The 18,032-nt window shown below is 39.9% G+C and overlaps 1 protein-coding gene and 1 pseudogene across 1 annotated transcript; both read right to left on the reverse strand.

The window, feature by feature from the left end:
* Positions 1–6,500: 6,500 nt before the first annotated feature.
* LOC148739880 (uncharacterized) lies at positions 6,501–11,664 on the reverse strand. The gene is made up of 4 exons (XM_088747148.1): positions 11,418–11,664; positions 10,715–10,829; positions 7,776–7,847; positions 6,501–6,952 (listed from the first exon to the last, which is right to left on the reverse strand). Exons 1-4 carry the CDS (start codon positions 11,653–11,655, stop codon positions 6,877–6,879), a joined length of 501 nt encoding a protein of 166 aa, XP_088603274.1. The 5' UTR covers positions 11,656–11,664; the 3' UTR covers positions 6,501–6,876.
* On the reverse strand, positions 8,435–9,243 carry LOC148739881 (uncharacterized; annotated as a pseudogene).
* Positions 11,665–18,032: the final 6,368 nt, after the last annotated feature.

Here is an 18,032-nt window from a genome sequence, read left to right on the forward strand (position 1 = left end):
CTTTCGCGGAGGTAAAATAAACCTATGAACAGGTCTGCCATTTATATTTACAAATCATAATGTACATCATCGTAAAGCTCTATCCTTGTATTTTAATTCCTCCAATTCTCTATCTTGGCCTGCTATAAGCGGCACTTCCAGGTTTTCAAGAGTTCGGGCTATTTTGTCGAAAATGCAATGCGAACCGCTGAACAGCTGTCACGACCCATTTAAAGGCTTTTAAAAAGGTCTTGTATCGTATAGTTACAAATCAAAATATATATTCTCTTTAAGCTTTAACCTTCTAGTTAAAGTCCTCTTAGTTTCTTTCTTGACCCGCCATAGGCGGCGCGTCCAGCTTGAAAAGAGTTCGGGCTAAAATGATAAAAAATGTAATGCGACCCGTTGAATGGCTGTCGCGCAAGAGGTTATGTATTTGGTACATTCCTGGCTAAGTTGAAAGATTGGCCTTGAACCCTTGCGTGACAGTCGTTCAACGGATAGCGTTACATTTGTTATCATTTTTTAGCCCAAACTCTTTTAAAGCTGGACGTGCCACCTATGGGGGGCCAAGAAAGAAACTCAGAGGAATTGAACTATAAGGACAAAGCTTTAAGATGATTGTAAATATATCATACAAGACCTTTTAATGGCCTTCAAATGGGTCGGGACAGCTGCTCACATTGCATTTTTGACAAAATAGCCCAAACTCTTGTAAACCTAGACACGCCGCTTAAGGTGGGCCAAGATAGAGAATTGGAAGAATTAAAATACAAGGATAAAGCTTTAAGTTGATGTACATTATGATTTGTAAGTATATGTGGCAGACCTGTTCACAGGCCACTGAAGTTGACCTTTATTTTACCTCCGCAAAAGAGAAGCGAAGTACTTTATTTCAACGGGTCACTAAGCAGATTTAAACGTAACAAAATGACAAGAAATTAATATTTTTCGAGAGATGAACAAACCATCTGCTAGCACACAAAATTTAAAAGCAGGATTGCATCGCTCTGTAGCGTACGAAGTTGCATACTTTGTCATAGCTTTAATGGGGGGGACAACAGCCATTTAGGTGTATTTCGAACTTTTCGATTTTTGGGAGAAAAAAAAGCAATAGAACTTTTTGATGTCATTTTCAAAAAAGGTTCATTTAAAGGGTCCTTTAGAAAAAATAAAACGAATTACGAAACTTTGCAACTGTCAGCGGATTCTCCATATTTGTGGTCAGTGGCTCTTAAGGTGGCTCGTACCGGTTTTCATCTTTTTGATGGTTTGTAACTTTGAAAAAATACAACAGAAAGACTGACAAAGGCCAGTTGAACACTTTTACAGGGTTGAATTATATAATCATTGGTTATCCAAAATTAGGTGTCATTTCGTCACTAGCAGTTTCCATGGCAATGCTTTCATAGGCTTATCCAGGCGCATTTTTTAGCTTGTGGCTTAAATAATTCGAAAACTAACCCGGTGACCCCATGATTTTTTTCAGTGATTTCTTTTGGCACTTGAAAAGGAAAATGCACAAAGATTTTTAAAAAATTCTATGGAGCGGAATTTCAGAAAATCTAGAAAAAAAGGCAATTTTCACACTTCGCAAATTTACTTCCGTAGAATTTTCTAGTTTGTTTTTGCAATGATTCCTTTCGACGTTATTATCATATTGGAACAATAAAAAGAAGGGGTCACCGGACTTTTTTTCATGCAATACCTTTCGTGAGTTAAGCAATTTCCACGCGCGTTCTCGTGCATTTAAAAATCTGGATTCCAGAAGATCGACATTTGCTCATGATCTGTTATAGCTACCGCTGACAATTGCGTGTGCTCGCGCGCTCGCCTACGATCTGATCTTTACAGACGTTTACTGCTAAGAAAATCATTAAACAGCTGTCAAAGACAGCCTCCCGGGCTCATGTTAAAAATCCTACACACGACTTCTGGCTATATCATATTATTTTCCTTGAAGTTTCAAAGTCTTCTTCCACTTCAGGTAGATTATCCTTCACTTGAGTTCTTCTTTTTTCGCCGCCGCAAGATGTCATATCGGTTGAATATTTCTTTTAAATGTGAAGTGAAGCAGCCTTTACTTCTCCAAAAATCGTCTTCTTTATCTTAGTTTCTATCTCCTGCATTTACAGTGGCTGCTCAACACATCAAATACAAGCTCTTAGGTAAACTTCTCACGTAATTAGAAAAAATTCCTCGCGCCGCCATCTTTGTTTTAAATTTTCGTCTTTTAATCTCGCGCTTCTTTCGCACGTTTCTCTCGCGCGTGACGCAAGAGTTATCTGTTCCCCGCGCGAGGAAACTAGTACGAGCCACCTTAATACTTGAAGGCACAGAAACACTGTACTCTTACGCTGATGCATTTTATATTTGAGGGCCATATTTGAAGGACTGTCTAAACACATTTGTGGTGGGACACTGGTCAGCGTCAAGGCAAATAACCCCAAGACATTGCTCTCTTACAAACAACGAAAATTTGATATTTGTAGAACCTGTGGCCTCGCAGTGTAGCAGTATGAAACCACTACCTGTTGGAGCCTACACTTGGCTTGTGAAGAAGCTGTCAAGGGAAGGGGACACTAGTGGATGTTTGCAGCAACACAGGAATGCTACGGTGGCAGCCTTAAAGGAAGGCCGAAATGCAGTTTGGCTAAGCACTGCATCACAATGCGAACTAGCAAGCTTACAGACAAGGGTTTCTACCCTCCTGTAAAGCTGTTAAATAAAAATTTGGGAATCTCCACAGTATTTAAGCATAAAATAGAGACAATTTATGATATTCAAATCTGGAAATGTTATGAATGGACCCCTTAATTTTGTGGCTGCCATTTTGGGAAGGGTTCATAGTCCCTCTCTATACTCAAAATTTCATTAGTTAGCTTGAAAAAACTAAAAATAGAAAAAAGGGGCCAATTAAAAAGACCTGGAATATTTAAGGGAGAAAAATTGAATAATTATCTTTGTAAAATCCACCACTATGCTATACAATACCGTAGGGTTGCCCAACTTAACACTCTGTGTAGTCTTTTCTTTTGCACAATTGACTTAATCTCTGCAGCATGGAACATCTTGGGCAGCAGAATTTCTGCAGCATGGAACACCTTGGGCAGCAGAATTTCTGCTGCATGGAACATCTTGGGCTGCAGAATTTCTGCGGCGCAGGGTATTTCAGGATGCAGAATTTTTGCGGCGGGGGCATCTGGGACTGCAGAATATCTGCAGCATGGGACATCTAGGGCTGCAGAATTTCTGCAGCGTGGGGTATTTCAGGCTGCAGAATTTCTGTGGCATGGGGCATCTGGGACTCCAGAATTTCTGCAGCATGGTACATCTAGGGCTGCAGAATTTCTGCTGCGTAGGGTATTTCAGGCTGCAGAATTTCTGTGGCATGGGGCATCTGGGACTAGAATTTCTGCAGCATGGGACACCTTGGGATGCAGAATTTTTGCAGCTTGGAACATTTTGAGAAAGTAATTTGAGAAATACATTACTTGTGATTATTTTTTGAATACAATGGCTAGTTATCCTGCTAAGTAAGTTGTGTAATCTCATTTTCTACTGTCTTTGTTGTAACAGTGGCAGACATGCCTCTGAATAGTTGCGTTTTTCTTCCTTCAGAAACATTCTAATAAAATAAAGGATACAGAAGCTCCTATGATTGTCCATCCGACTTATATGTATACAATTGAGGGTTTTTTTTTTATGTCAGTGAATTAAGGAGAAATTTTGTCAATATAATTCGTGTAAACTTAACAGTCCGCAATGAAACCCAAACTTTGCATTTTTTTTTCTAAGCCACCATTTCAGTATCCGTAAGTTTTGCAATAAAAGTCCTTCCTCCAAAAAATCATGGATTCCGTGTGTTTTCATAAAAATGCTACGACTTTTGTGCCTTAATTTTACTAGGTCGATAGTAAAAGGCAGTTTTTTGCGGAAACTAGCTCTCAATTACCCTTGAGAAGCCCATTTTTGTTGGAAAATGCTATTTTGGAAAAACGGAAAATATTTTGGAAAGCGTTCATTACACACTGTAGTTGAACGTGGTCCTCATCATAAGCCAAGCGATGATGATATCAGGGAGGGGGAGGGTAAGATGCCGAGACAAATAAATAACTTATTCTGGTGCACGTGGTTGCAAAACATATTCTTCAAAATGGGTGACTACTAAGTGTTAATAATAATTATTAAAAATATATTATGATAAAATTGAAGCCTATAACATATGTTAAGATGTTAGCAACTATCATGATAAAATTTTCATCACTATTATGTAAATTTGATGTAAGTACGATCCTTTTTTTGGAAAAAAGAAAAATATTACAGTAAACCTCGATATATGTGCTTTACATTTATCAAAACAGAAGTCGAGTGCACGTTGGCTTAGTCCGAGTGTATGGCCGTTGTTTTTGTAACTTTTTGTCTTAGGTCGTCATGGCGTCATTGTTTCTACCAGCTATCGATTTTCTCATTATTCCTAATAATCCTTTTGTTTTTCGTTTGAGTTCAGGGATGATCATATCTCCTTCTTGAGGACAGTCTGTCAACTGACAATGTCGTCCTGGATTTATTAGCATAATGTTTGTGTAAGAAATAAACGCATGGTCACTAAGTGCAGTCCTTACTAAAGGAAAGGCCATACTGTTTGAAGGGAGGAGGGGAGGGTAAGCTATCAAGAAAGCTGGTAAAGAAAAATTTTTGGAACAATTGCACACAATCCTCCTTTACTTTTGTCTAAGATTTTCAACAGCGGGTTCATTCGTAACGGCACAAATATTAAAGGCAAAAAGATAAGCCACAGTGCCTGGTATACCTGGTAAGTTCCAACATAAAAGTCACAGGTTAACCATCTTACTCATTTAATCTGATTAACATGTGACCTAGCTTCGACCTTCGCTCCCTCTCCCCCCCCCCCCCCCTTCCCACCCTCCTTCCTCTCGCTTTCACCATTGTACTTGCAAGGAAAAATAAAATCCCTGTCCACGTAAACAGAACATTCCTACTTCGTAGCTGATTTCATTTGGACCTAAGACATCGCTGCTCATATTTGCTGGTAGTCTTATCAATGCGCGATGGACTTGACGCGTTTCTTACACAAATAAAACAGACTCTGAACTTACAGCGCCAACAGCTGGGTATTGTTACTGAAAATGCCTGATGGTAATTTCTTCAACTGGTTATTGTTTAACGCCCTAACAAAAGTAATATAAAAAGGTATTGATTCAAATGTGCTTTTAAAGATAGTGCAGGAGCTGTGTTTGCTCAAAAATGCCGTACGTCATATATGGAGAGCTAAGATAGGATTACGAACTTTAATCTGGGACAAAAACAATTGAGACTTGTGTTCGTGTGTGTATGTGTAAAGCGCTGAAAAGCAGCCGAATTCTTTACACTTGCCTTTTCTCCCTTCTCCCATTACTCATTGCCGCAATACATAAAGCTTGACATTACACACTGTCATTGAACGTGGTCCACATCATAAGCCAGGTGACGATGATATCATTGAGGGGCAAGGTAAGATGCCGAGACAAATATATAACTTATCTGGTGCAGGTGATTGCAAAACATAATCTTCCAAGTGGATGACTACTAAGTGTTAAAAATCTCAACTTAAATAGGATGCGATAGACGGGCATACGCGTGCATACTAGCACAGAAAAAATCTGCAATTAAAATTTTTCCTGTATGAGTGTTGTCTACATGACGTCATGAAACATGGCGTCACGGTCCAACTTTTTAAGTCTTAAGCTAGCCTCACATTTTAGTTCCGCATTTTTTCCGCTGATTTTTATGGCCCTTGGGACTCTTTATTCACTTGATATCGCACAGAAAGATCTTGGCAGCAAAAGCAGTTCAAATGGCGTCGGTTGAGAGGTCTTAAAACGTGTGGGAGAAATCACTACATTTAAAGTCGAGCTGCGATGGCTTATTCGGGACGGTTGAGGACACACATTCCATCACTATTAAGTAAATTTGATGTATTTACGTACGATCTTTTTTTTTGGGGGGGGGGAAGAAAAACACTACAGTAAACCTCGATTTATGTGCTTTACACTTATCAAAACAGAAGTCGAGTGGACGTTTGCCTAGTCCGAGTGTATGGCCGTTGTTTTTGTGACTTTTTGTCTTAGGTCGTCATGGCGTCATTGTTTCTGACAGCTCTCGATTTTCTCATTATTCCTTATGGTCCTTTTGTTTTTCGTTTCAGTTCAGGGATGATCATATCTCCTTCTTGACGACGGTCTGTGAACTGGCAATGTCGTCCTGGATTTATTAGCATAATGTTTCTGTACGAAATTATCACATGGTCATTTAGTGCAGTCCTTATTAATGGAAAGGCCATACTGTTTGAAGGGAGGAAAGGAGGGTAAGCTATCAAGAAAGCTGGTAAAGGAAAATTTTTGGAACAATTGCACAAAATCACCCTATACTTTTGTCTAAGATTTTAATCAGCGGTTTCATTTGTAACGGAACAGGTATTAAAGACAAAAAGATAAGCCACAGTGCCTAATACGCTCGTAGTTGAGTTCCAGCATATAAGTCACAAGTTAACCATCTTACTCAGTTACTCCTAGTGAACAAAATTTGTATTAAAGATTTCTCGTACACCGTGATATTTTTTCATTGGCGCTTAAGAAGAAATTCACTCTTGGTTGCCACAGTTGAGTCATGTCAGTGATGACAACCTGGGTATATTGTCTACAATGAATGTTTTCCTCTGGACACTGTGGTTGGTTCATTCAATTTCATTTTCATTTCATTTTCGGTACCTCTGTCCGATCAGAACTAAAAATGTTTACTGTCAAAAAGTCAGTGTGCTCTACAAATCTGCTGGTTTCTTTCCCAGTGTGAGATAAGTTACGGGCATTCTTTACAAAAGGAAGGAAGGGTCCTAACTTACAGGGTGACCAGCTCGGTATTGTCAGTGAATATGCTTGATGGTAATTCCTTCAACAAGTTGTGGCTTATATCCCTGCCAAGAAATGATAGAGAGTGCTTTTCATTGCGATGCATTTATTAATTAAGTTAAACTAGAGGGTATCTCTGGTAATACTGTATTTTCCTACATGCTTTAATATGAGGGCTGAAACAAACCTATATAACTCTATCCGCTATGAATCTAACCTATTTTGTGTTTAATCAGGACTGACTGTAGGTTGAGGATTTTTATCTTTGGAGACTGTGTAACAATTCTCTTATTGGGGAGCTCTATTTAAACTCAGAGCTTGAAGGAAGGAAGGGTATTTGGTTAATATCCAAGGAGGAGGGAAGGGGAGGGAGGGTTCGAATTTTCTTGCGGTAAAATTAAAGCTGATCCCAGAAATCTGTTTCCTCTTCCACGCGAAGTGACACCAAAGCATCATTGGTGATACAGTCGAGGTAACTGGAAGCTTTGTAAATTCGCCCCACCTCACCAAGCTCGTGTAAAAAGATATTACCGTACACTTTGCTTGTCCAGATAAGAATAGCTCTACGAAGGATTGTTTTCGGAACCAGTGCCCTACGTTTCAATGATTCCAGCGGAAGTCATCGTGTTATAGCAGACCTTCTCAGGACTACCCTCACCCAGATGATCAGACTACCCGACTAGTAATCAATTCAGGTATATTTAAAGTGTTCATGTAAAGGTTGGGGGGAGTTGATCATGACTTTTGGAAGCTAAAAAGGCTCGGCATTGCGATCGTAGATTACTTGGAGAGGAGCACTTCAAATTCCTATGAAAGGTCATTAAAAAAAGTGTCGAAGATGGATTTTTTGGTTAACTATTAGATCCATAAAAAGGAGTCTAGACTTACAGTAATTTCAGCTGGGTATAATTATTGAAGATGCCTTGAGGCAAATCCCTCAGCTTGTTGTTGTTTAAGTTTCTATTAGAAATTGTCAGAAACGCGTAAATTACATGCTGTGTGCAACATTTACGATAAGAATGACATTTAAACGCGTAGTCTCTTCATTGTCAGAACCATACATAAGGAAATATATAAATAAAACAACTAATAAATAACTATGAAGTCATTGTGTCAATACCTCCATGAAACCTCAATGCAAAGTATTTCAGTGCCTTTAATACACTTGGACACTAAAGGAAGATTAACGGCTGGAAATAGCGTAATTATGATGACGAGCACGCGACGTCTGACCGTATCTTGCATCAAAGATCACTCTTATCAGCCTAATAATCCATTACCGCTAAATCTTTTACCACTTTCTGATACATACAGTGAGACCAGCACCAGCAATTCGCTCATGTAGTGCTTCTCATGATTGTTGTACTCACCTACTTACTTTGGTATCGAATAATTGTTCCAAGAAACGATTTGGAAATACATGAGAGAAGAAATATAAGTGTCGGGGATAACGACGTTTCGGTGCATCTTGCGCCATTATGATTAATGATAAAGTGCGGTTTGTGGAGAGGCTAAGTTAAGGCGAATTTGCATAAAAGAGTGCCAGGCTAATACATGAACACTTTAGCACGAAGAGAATCCGACTGTACATTCAATGCTGGTTTAAGATCTTGAATACACAATATTTCATTAACAAGGTAGTCAAACTTGTTCGTGCAATTCTTGATTACATTGAAGCGCTCTGTGAAATTGTTCGCAACAACAGTGCTATGTTCTTTGGAATAATGCCTGTAAATAGATGACGCCTTTTAACGGTGTTCCTCAACGCGCGTGTGAAGGTGGCCCTTTGTGTACCCGACATAACCTGCATTGCACACTTGAATAAATAAACAACGCATTGCTGGGTTATGATGTTAGGCTTGAGCCCACGCAGGCTTAGATCTTGTTTAAGCTTGCCGCTAGTAAACACGGGTTGAAACGTCTTTTGCACCTTGCTGCTAAGATCTCTAAGTTGTCGTTTGACAGACACTGCAGCATCCTGATTTTTATAGGGGATAACTATCCGTATGGCGTCATCGGTATGCTGTTTAGGCTGGTCCACTGCGACTCTCGAGGTGATAAACCTGTTGTTGACGGAATCAATAAGGTGATTCGGATACCTCAGCTTACGGAAAACTTCTCTCAAACGTTCACACTCTTCTTCTGAGAAATGCGCCCAAGATGATGATAGCCGGTGCACGCGATCAAGAATAGTGACGAGGAGACCATGCTTGTAGCGGCTGTCCATATGTTTATGATAGTGTAGAACTAGCCCGATGTTTTTCGGATTAAATTAAACCTTTTTTTCAACGCATGGCGCACAATTCAAAAACTGCACCCCAGGGAAAGGGAGCATCCCATTTTCTTCTACCTCCATAGTGAAGCTAAAGGCGCTATGCGCGTGGTTCAGGGTATCCAAAAATTCTATAGCTACTGCCAGATCCGGCATTTTGACAAGAGTGCCATCTACGTAGCGGCGGTAGAATTCTGGGAGTTTTCTTTTATTTCTTAGGGACCCTTCAATAGCGCACATGAATACATTAGCCAAAAGGGGTCCAAGGGGAGACCCCATAGCTACTCCATCGGTCTGTTTGTACAGGGACCCGTCCAACTGAAACACCTGCCCCTTTGTAACAACGTGTAGAAGATCAACGAGGTCAGTACTGGTCAAGTTTAGATCATAAGTGTCGTTGAACAAGTTGTTCTCGAAAGTTTTGCGTGCCAATATGTCAATTGTTTCGTCTAAGGGTACATTTGTCAAGAGCGCTTCAATGTAATCAAGAATTGCACGAATAAGTTTGACTGCCTTGTTCATGAAATTTTGTGTATTCAAGATCTTAAACCAGCATTAAATGTACAGTCGGATTCTCTTCGTGCTAAATTATTCATGTAATTAGCTTGGCGCTATTTTATGCAAATTCGCTCCAACTTAGCCTCTTCACAGAACGCACGTTATCATTAATTATGTAACCTTGACAATGACGCAAGATGCACCGATACGTCGATTTCTATCACTTATATTTCTTGTCTAATAATTGTTGTATTGTTCAAATTTAGCATTAGCTGATCCACGAATTCATTCCTTGTCTACAGTCTTCATACAAAAAATGTTGTGTATCCCAGGCTTCACGATAGTTACATCAATTGCTGGTCAATTATTTAACTAATTAAATTTAGAAAAGTAGCGTCGACAGACAAACTAAACTGGACTAAAAAATTTGATGTTTTTCACATCTTAGTGACGTAATGCAGAACGTTTTCGGGTTTGTGTGTGTTGCAACCGTTGTTCAGTTCAAATTGAGAGTTAGAACTTAACTACATTTTTGATTCTTTGTTAGCGAGGTTTAACAACTTTTTGCACTCTTTGGTTAAGCCAAGCAAGAAACTCCCTCATTCTCCATTTTGTAATTATACTAGACGTTGAGGGTTAAATTTGCATCGTTTCATGAGACAAGCGTGTGACTAGTTCTTATAGAGGATCAAATCAAGTGACTAAATCCCACATTTAAGCCTTATTCTTGAGCCCGTTCCTCTGAAGAACACAAGACCACGCCCGTTCTTGTAGATCTTAGAGAATATAGCCAATCCTGTGTGAAACATTGTGAGCATCAAGAATTGCGATGATTCCACTATCGGTCATCGTCAATCATATGTTATCAAGGGGTTATCCTGATTAACTTGATGCCTACAATAGCATGAAAGGGATTCCTTTGGGAATAAGGCCTTAGAGAGAGAGGTATTTTTACGATAGCATGAGAGGGATTCCTCTGAGAACAGAGCTTTTAGTGGGGAAGTAGTCCAAGAGATTAATCTTTTCTTGGTGTTCATAACTTTTTAATCGTACTCACAATTTTTCCATGGCAAGAGGAAATTTCCTTGGAATTGAAAAATGTTTTTTTCCACTACAATTCACACTCATGATAGTTTGCTGGAAGACGTCGCATTTGCACGGGTCTGGACACTCTAAAATAAGGTAAAAAAATCGTAAAAACGATTCAGTTTGGCAGCTAAAATTCTTAAAATTTGAAAGGGTAGAATATTCCATTTGAATAGAACGTAACGGTAAAATCACAGTTACCAAGACTAGACCCCAACACTTTAAAGCCACAATATACACTACCCATAAATAAGAATGAAGATGGATTAAAAACCGAATTAAAGATGAAAAATGGACCGACAACACGAACTACAGGTTCACTGTAGGCAGGTGTTCAAATCGACAAACTTTGGCATGGTGACTTAAATTGATATAGAAGTGTAGGCGTGTAAATGAGAGTATCCATTGCTTCTGATCATTACTGCGGGCTGTCCCCTTCAACAGATAACTACCTTACCACTTATGAGTATTCAAAACTATAAATAGCGTTCAAGTTAAATCAAAGGGGTATTAAAGGTTACTTTGAAAGGTTAAAGATTATTTCACAATCAAAGTAGCTTACTTAACCGTCTGTTTGTGTGATAAGAAGTGAGCATATAAAAAAGTTCACGGAGGTTTACATAATCTAGTTATGAAAGGTACTGACATAGTCCTCCGAAGCGATGAAACCTCACCTTCAACTCTGAGGCTGATGTTCCTTCTAAATATCTCTCCATCTCTTTGTACCTCGCAGCTGTAATTCGCGTGTTCTTCCGATGTTATTTTAAGCTGAAATATTATGCTGGTACTATTTTGAACAGCGACACCACCTTTTCTCCATACAACGTATGGAGCCGGCGCACCTTTCACTAGGCACCATAGGCTAGAAGTTCTGTTCAAAAATACAAACTGCGTCTTTGGTGCTTGCTCCATCGTTGGATTCACTGTGTTAGGTTTCGAAGAGAAAAAGAAAAATGCTTGTTAGAATGAATATAGTAAAGAGACACAGTATGTGAGGAGAACCAATTTTACTTGCACATCAAAAGATATCATTCCAATTCTGACAGAATTCAATTTTCAGGCCGGTGTAAGATAGGAGCTCTATTGTCTCCTTCTCCGTCTTCCTCTGTCCGTGTCTGTCTTTCTGTCTGTATCTCAGATTTAAAGCAATATACACCGGATACAAATATGGCGACCAATCTGAGTTGCCCTTGTTCCAGACGCACTAGCCTCTCATACATGTAATAATCCTTTTGTGTTTCCGCGTGAAGACAAGGCTAGTAAGTCCAGAACAATGACATTTCAAATTGAACGCCATATTTGCATCCAGTGTATTACTTGGTATGATGACTTCTATAAAATAAACTGTGAACGTATTGAAGGTGAAATTTCAATAAAGTGATTTGTATCTATCTACCTATCTCTATCTCTCTCTCTCTCTCTCTCTCTCTCTCTCTCTCTCTCTCGCTATATATATATATATATATATATCTAGAATATATATAATTTCAATTAAATTTCAATTAGATATATATATATATATATATATATATATATATATCTAGAATATATATATATATATATATATATATATATATATATATATATATATATATATATATATATATTGGTTGGATCGTTTGGGGTGACCATATTGGTTCTCCTCCATCCTAGCATTAGCACTGCACTGATGAGGCCCAGAAGGCCGAAACAGTACTGTCTGCAGTTAGATATAGCTCTTTGGCATACAAAGCTTTGCTTTCATGTCCAAATTGAGCACTCTAACTAGGATGAGTCATTGCTCTGCAATTGCGCATGCTCGCTAGTGTACTCTAGTTTGAGCACTCTGGCATGGCTTAGACGATACCACAAAGGTTGGATCGTTTGGGGTGACCATATTGGTTCTCCTCCATCCTAGCATTAGCACTGCACTGATGAGGCCCAGAAGGCCGAAACAGTACTGTCTGCAGTTAGTTATATATATATATATATATTATATATAGGAAGTCTGCAAGTCGATTTTCGCGTGGAACAGTGCTCAATACGTTGAAGCAGAGCAGAATAAATATTATGAGAGGAAAAAAGGACGTAACTACATTTCCCGACAAGCCTGTTTCGTGAATCGCTTCACTCTTCAGGGATTTAACCCCTGAAGAGTGAAGCGATTCACGAAACAGGCTTGTCGGGAAATGTAGTTACGTCCTTTTTTCCTCTCATAATATTTATATTATATATATATATATATTTTATATATAGAATATATATATATATATAGAATATATATATATATATATATAATTATACCTCAAGAATTAGGTTACTTGAACTTTTACTGCAACTCTGAGTTTCATGCCTCTTGCGAAGCAATCGTCAGGCAACTGCCAGAAATAACGGTTACAATCCACCAAAGTTTAAAAGACGAAACAATGTATACATGCGCGCGCAACATACTGCACGCGCTATCGTAACGTTAGGTTCTTTAACAGGAATTTCCTGACATATCTGCAACCTGATGTCAGCTCATTTCTTTTGTTTAAACTTGCCATCTGCGGTTTACAAATGATAAGATATTTTTCCCACAAACACAAGTTGCATCTTTTAGCTACATTGGAATACGAACTAGCTTGTTTCACCTTGCGCCACTTAATATTAAACTTAGTGTCCTTATCTTTAAGACTCCATATATATTTGCTAAGTTCAGTAGCATGCCGGTAACGTTCGTTTCGGAATGAACACAAGTGGTTCCTGTAACGCATTTTAAAAGCAGTGTCACAGAGACCAATGTACGTTTCCTTTGCGGTTTCTGTGGTGACCTCTGCCTGGTAAATAATGCTTTCCATGTTACAGTTGCCATCCATGGGGCATATGTCAGGTTTTCGACAGTTGCAGCTTTTCCTAGCTCGATCATTAGCGCGTGCGAGTTTCCGGATTTCAGATTTGTTGTGGTTAGATATGACAGTTTTAATGCTGCCCATGCAGCTGTAGCTCAGTGTAAGGGTGTTCCGGTTGAAAATTTTGTGAAGAGGATTAGTTTTTGTGAAATGCTTATCAATAAGTGCAAGGAAGCATTTTCCGACGTTAGTTTCCACGTTCTTGCTGTATGGTGGGTTAAACCAAGTAATATTCCGCTGCCTGTTTCTTCGTGGACGTGGTGCCTGGTTTGATGCAGCGTTGAATGACAAGGTGTAGCTGTACCCACTTTTTTTGAGAGCTTCTTGATAAATAGGTTTAGCACTATCGAAGCATTCCCTGTCGGAAGATATCTCGGAGAGCCTCCTATTGATTGATTCAGGGATGTTGCGCAGAATGGATGGTGGGTGGTTAGATTTTTTATGCACGTACAGGGGGATGTTGCCTTCCTTAGTAAAAGGGTAATACTTCCCACTTGAGAGGTCAAGCGTGACGTCTAGAAAATTGGTTTTGGTGATGTTAGCCTCGACTGTGATTTTTAAGTCATTGTCGCGGAAGACTTTGCAAAAACCTTTCTTGATATTCTCTATTTCCTGCGGTGTTCCATTGAGGGCAGCCAAACCATCATCCCGGTATAAACCAATATTTTGACCATACTTCTCGGTAAGAATCGATAAGAGAAAGCATCCAACCAGCTCACACGTCTCCGCTACATCGAAGGACCCCATGGTAACATCAAAGAGGTTGCTGGCAGATTTTTTCTCCCATGGGCAATCATCGTTAAATAGCAGAGATCGTTTTGCATGCAAGATAATTTCACGCTCATGGCTGTTGATTGAGCAGTACTTAGAGGCAAAATCTAGTGCTTTGGAAAGCAACTTCTCAGTGATGGAGGGGTAGAATTCACAAACGTCGAAACAGATGAATGAAAGAGAGCTCTTGTCTTCTAAACTATTAAACCATTTGAAAACACTTGAGGTGTTTTTCCACTGGTTTACTTTACTGCTGGTGATGATAGCGTTGTTAATTTCATCGAGGATTATAGTTGACAGCTACATTGCATCTTATATATGGAGTCTTAAAGATAAGGACACTAAGTTTAATATTAAGTGGCGCGAGGTGAAACAAGCTAGTTCGTATTCCAATGTAGCTAAGGGATGCAATTTGTGTTTGTGGGAAAAATATTTTATCATTTGTAAACCGCAGATGGCAAGTTTAAACAAAAGAATTGAGCTGACATCAGGTTGCAAACATGTCACGAAATTCCTGTTAAAGAACGTAACGTTACGATAGCGCGTGCAGCATGTTGCGCGCGCATGTACACATTGTTCTGTCTTTTAAATTCGATGGATTGTAACCGTTATTTCTGGCAGTTGCCTGACGATTGCTTCGCAAGAGGCATGAAACTCAGAGTTGCAGTAAAAGCTCAATTAACCTAAATCTTGAGGTATAATAATCCATAGCCCTAGCCCTGCTATTGAGCACTTTTAGTAGATGATGATCTCATTCCGCTATTTTGGTTATATATATATATATAACCAATATGGGTTATATATATATATATAACCAATATGGGTGACCATATTGGTTCTCCTCCATCCTAGCATTAGCACTGCACTGATGAGGCCCAGAAGGCCGAAACAGTACTGTCTGCAGTTAGATATAGCTCTTTGGCATACAAAGCTTTGCTTTCATGTCCAAATTGAGCACTCTAACTAGGATGAGTCATTGCTCTGCAATTGCGCATGCTCGCTAGTGTACTCTAGTTTGAGCACTCTGGCATGGCTTAGACGATACCACAAAGGTTGGATCGTTTGGGGTGACCATATTGGTTCTCCTCCATCCTAGCATTAGTACTGCACTGATGAGGCCCAGAAGGCCGAAACAGTACTGTCTGCAGTTAGATATAGCTCTTTGGCATACAAAGCTTTGCTTTCATGTCCAAATTGAGCACTCTAACTAGGATGAGTCATTGCTCTGCAATTGCGCATGCTCGCTAGTGTACTCTAGTTTGAGCACTCTGGCATGGCTTAGACGATACCACAAAGGTTGGATCGTTTGGGGTGACCATATTGGTTCTCCTCCATCCTAGCATTAGCACTGCACTGATGAGGCCCAGAAGGCCGAAACAGTACTGTCTGCAGTTAGTTATATATATATATATATATATATATATATATATATATTATGTAGGAAGTCTGCAAGTCGATTTTCGCGTGGAACAGTGCTCAATACGTTGAAGCAGAGCAGAAATTTTTAAACATTTATTCTATATAAGGCACGGTGCACCTTTGTTGGCCTGAGAGTACCACTAACGACTATACTATATATATTTAACAATTATTCGCCTCAGGCTCGGTGAATGTAGTCGAATAATGCCCGAGACGAAGTCGAGGGGATTATTCGACAATATTCACCGAACCTGGGGCGAATAATTGCTTTAGTGTAATTTCAGAGCTGAACAACAGAGAAATTTCTAAAATCATAAATATAATAAATGTATATATATACATAATATATATAAATATTATGAGAGGAAAAAAGGACGTAACTACATTTCCCGACAAGCCTGTTTCGTGAATCGCTTCACTCTTCAGGGGTTTAATGAAAGAATATACATGTGACTATCGTTTATATACTAGGAAAATTTGCATAATGCGCGGTAAACTTAAAAACTTTAAAGTTCAGTTGTTGCGTAGCAACGCTTTGTTTCTGTGTTGGCATGAAGATACGAGTTCGTTACGCTTATTTAGTGATGAGAGGTCGGGTCGGTAAATTATCAGGAATTTTTCTTTTAGGCAGAGGTTGCATCTTTTATTGGAGCTGTTGTAGGTAGAGTTAGATGATAAGATGCGCCATGAGATAGAATAGTCAATGTTGTCGTTCTTGAGTGCCCAGATGTGTTTGCTAAGTTCGGTAGAGTTTTTGTGCTTGGCGTGGCGGAATGATGCGGTGTGATTTCTGTGTCTTGTTTTGAAGTCGGTTTCTGTGAGTCCGATGTATGTTTCAGAAGTGTTGTTGTCGTTTCGTGTGACGGTGGCTTGATAAACGACTGAGGATTGAAGGCAGTTACCATTGAGCGGGCAATTGTTCTTTTGTCGGCAGTTGCATGTTTTGTTGGTTTCCGTGCCGTCTTTGTTGTCTTTCGTGTAAGGTGAGTGGGACGAGTGTAAGATGCGCTTGTTGTGGTTGTCGATGACCTGTTTGGTGTTGTTCATACAGCTGTAACTGATTTTGATGGTGTTGCGGTTAAATATTTTGCGGAGGCTGTGGTCCTTAGTGAAATGTTTGTCGATTAGGCTGAGGAATTTGTGTCCGATATTGGTGCTGACGTTCTTGCTGAATGGAGGGTTGTACCAGAGGATGTTGCTTCGCTGCCTGTTTTTGCGTTTTGCAGTCGTGGTGGGTTCGTAGTGAAGGGTGTATTGGTATCCGCCTTCGTCAAGTGCTTTTTGGTACGGGGGGGGGGCGGTTTTGTCGAATGAAGCTTTGTCTGATGAAAGGGATGAAAGTCGTTTGTTGATGCTGGCAGGTATGTTCTTTGTGGTGATCGGTGGATGATTGCTCTCGCGGTGTACGTACTGTAGTGTGGTGTTAGGCTTTGTGTAGGGCTGGTAGGTGCTGTTGTCACTTTCAACCTAAACAACAGCACCTACCAGCCCTACACAAAGCCTAACACCACACTACAGTACGTACACCGCGAGAGCAATCATCCACCGATCACCACAAAGAACATACCTGCCAGCATCAGCAAACGACTTTCATCCCTTTCATCAGACAAAGCTTCATTCGACAAAACCGCCCCCCCGTACCAAAAAGCACTTGACGAAGGCGGATACCAATACACCCTTCACTACGAACCCACCACGACTGCAAAACGCAAAAACAGGCAGCGAAGCAACATCCTCTGGTACAACCCTCCATTCAGCAAGAACGTCAGCACCAATATCGGACACAAATTCCTCAGCCTAATCGACAAACATTTCACTAAGGACCACAGCCTCCGCAAAATGTTTAACCGCAACACCATCAAAATCAGTTACAGCTGTATGAACAACACCAAACAGGTCATCGACAACCACAACAAGCGCATCTTACACTCGTCCCACTCACCTTACACGAAAGACAACAAAGACGGCACGGAAACCAACAAAACATGCAACTGCCGACAAAAGAACAATTGCCCGCTCAATGGTAACTGCCTTCAATCCTCAGTCGTTTATCAAGCCACCGTCACACGAAACGACAACAACACTTCTGAAACATACATCGGACTCACAGAAACCGACTTCAAAACAAGACACAGAAATCACACCGCATCATTCCGCCACGCCAAGCACAAAAACTCTACCGAACTTAGCAAACACATCTGGGCACTCAAGAACGACAACATTGACTAT

This window comes from Stylophora pistillata, chromosome 2, assembly GCF_964205215.1.
Source record: "Stylophora pistillata chromosome 2, jaStyPist1.2, whole genome shotgun sequence".
Lineage (NCBI taxonomy): Eukaryota > Metazoa > Cnidaria > Anthozoa > Scleractinia > Pocilloporidae > Stylophora > Stylophora pistillata.

Excerpts from the sequence above, each read along its gene's own strand:
- LOC148739880 (XM_088747148.1), bottom strand. The coding sequence starts at position 11,655 with ATGGAGCAAGCACCAAAGACGCAGTTTGTATTTTTGAACAGAACTTCT. Across the intron at positions 10,830-11,417 it reads CATCAGCCTCAGAGTTGAAG|AGTGTCCAGACCCGTGCAAA; the intron begins GTGAGGTTTCAT and ends ACCTTATTTTAG. Across the intron at positions 7,848-10,714 it reads CCTCTTGCCATGGAAAAATT|AAACTTAAACAACAACAAGC; the intron begins GTGAGTACGATT and ends AATTTCTAATAG.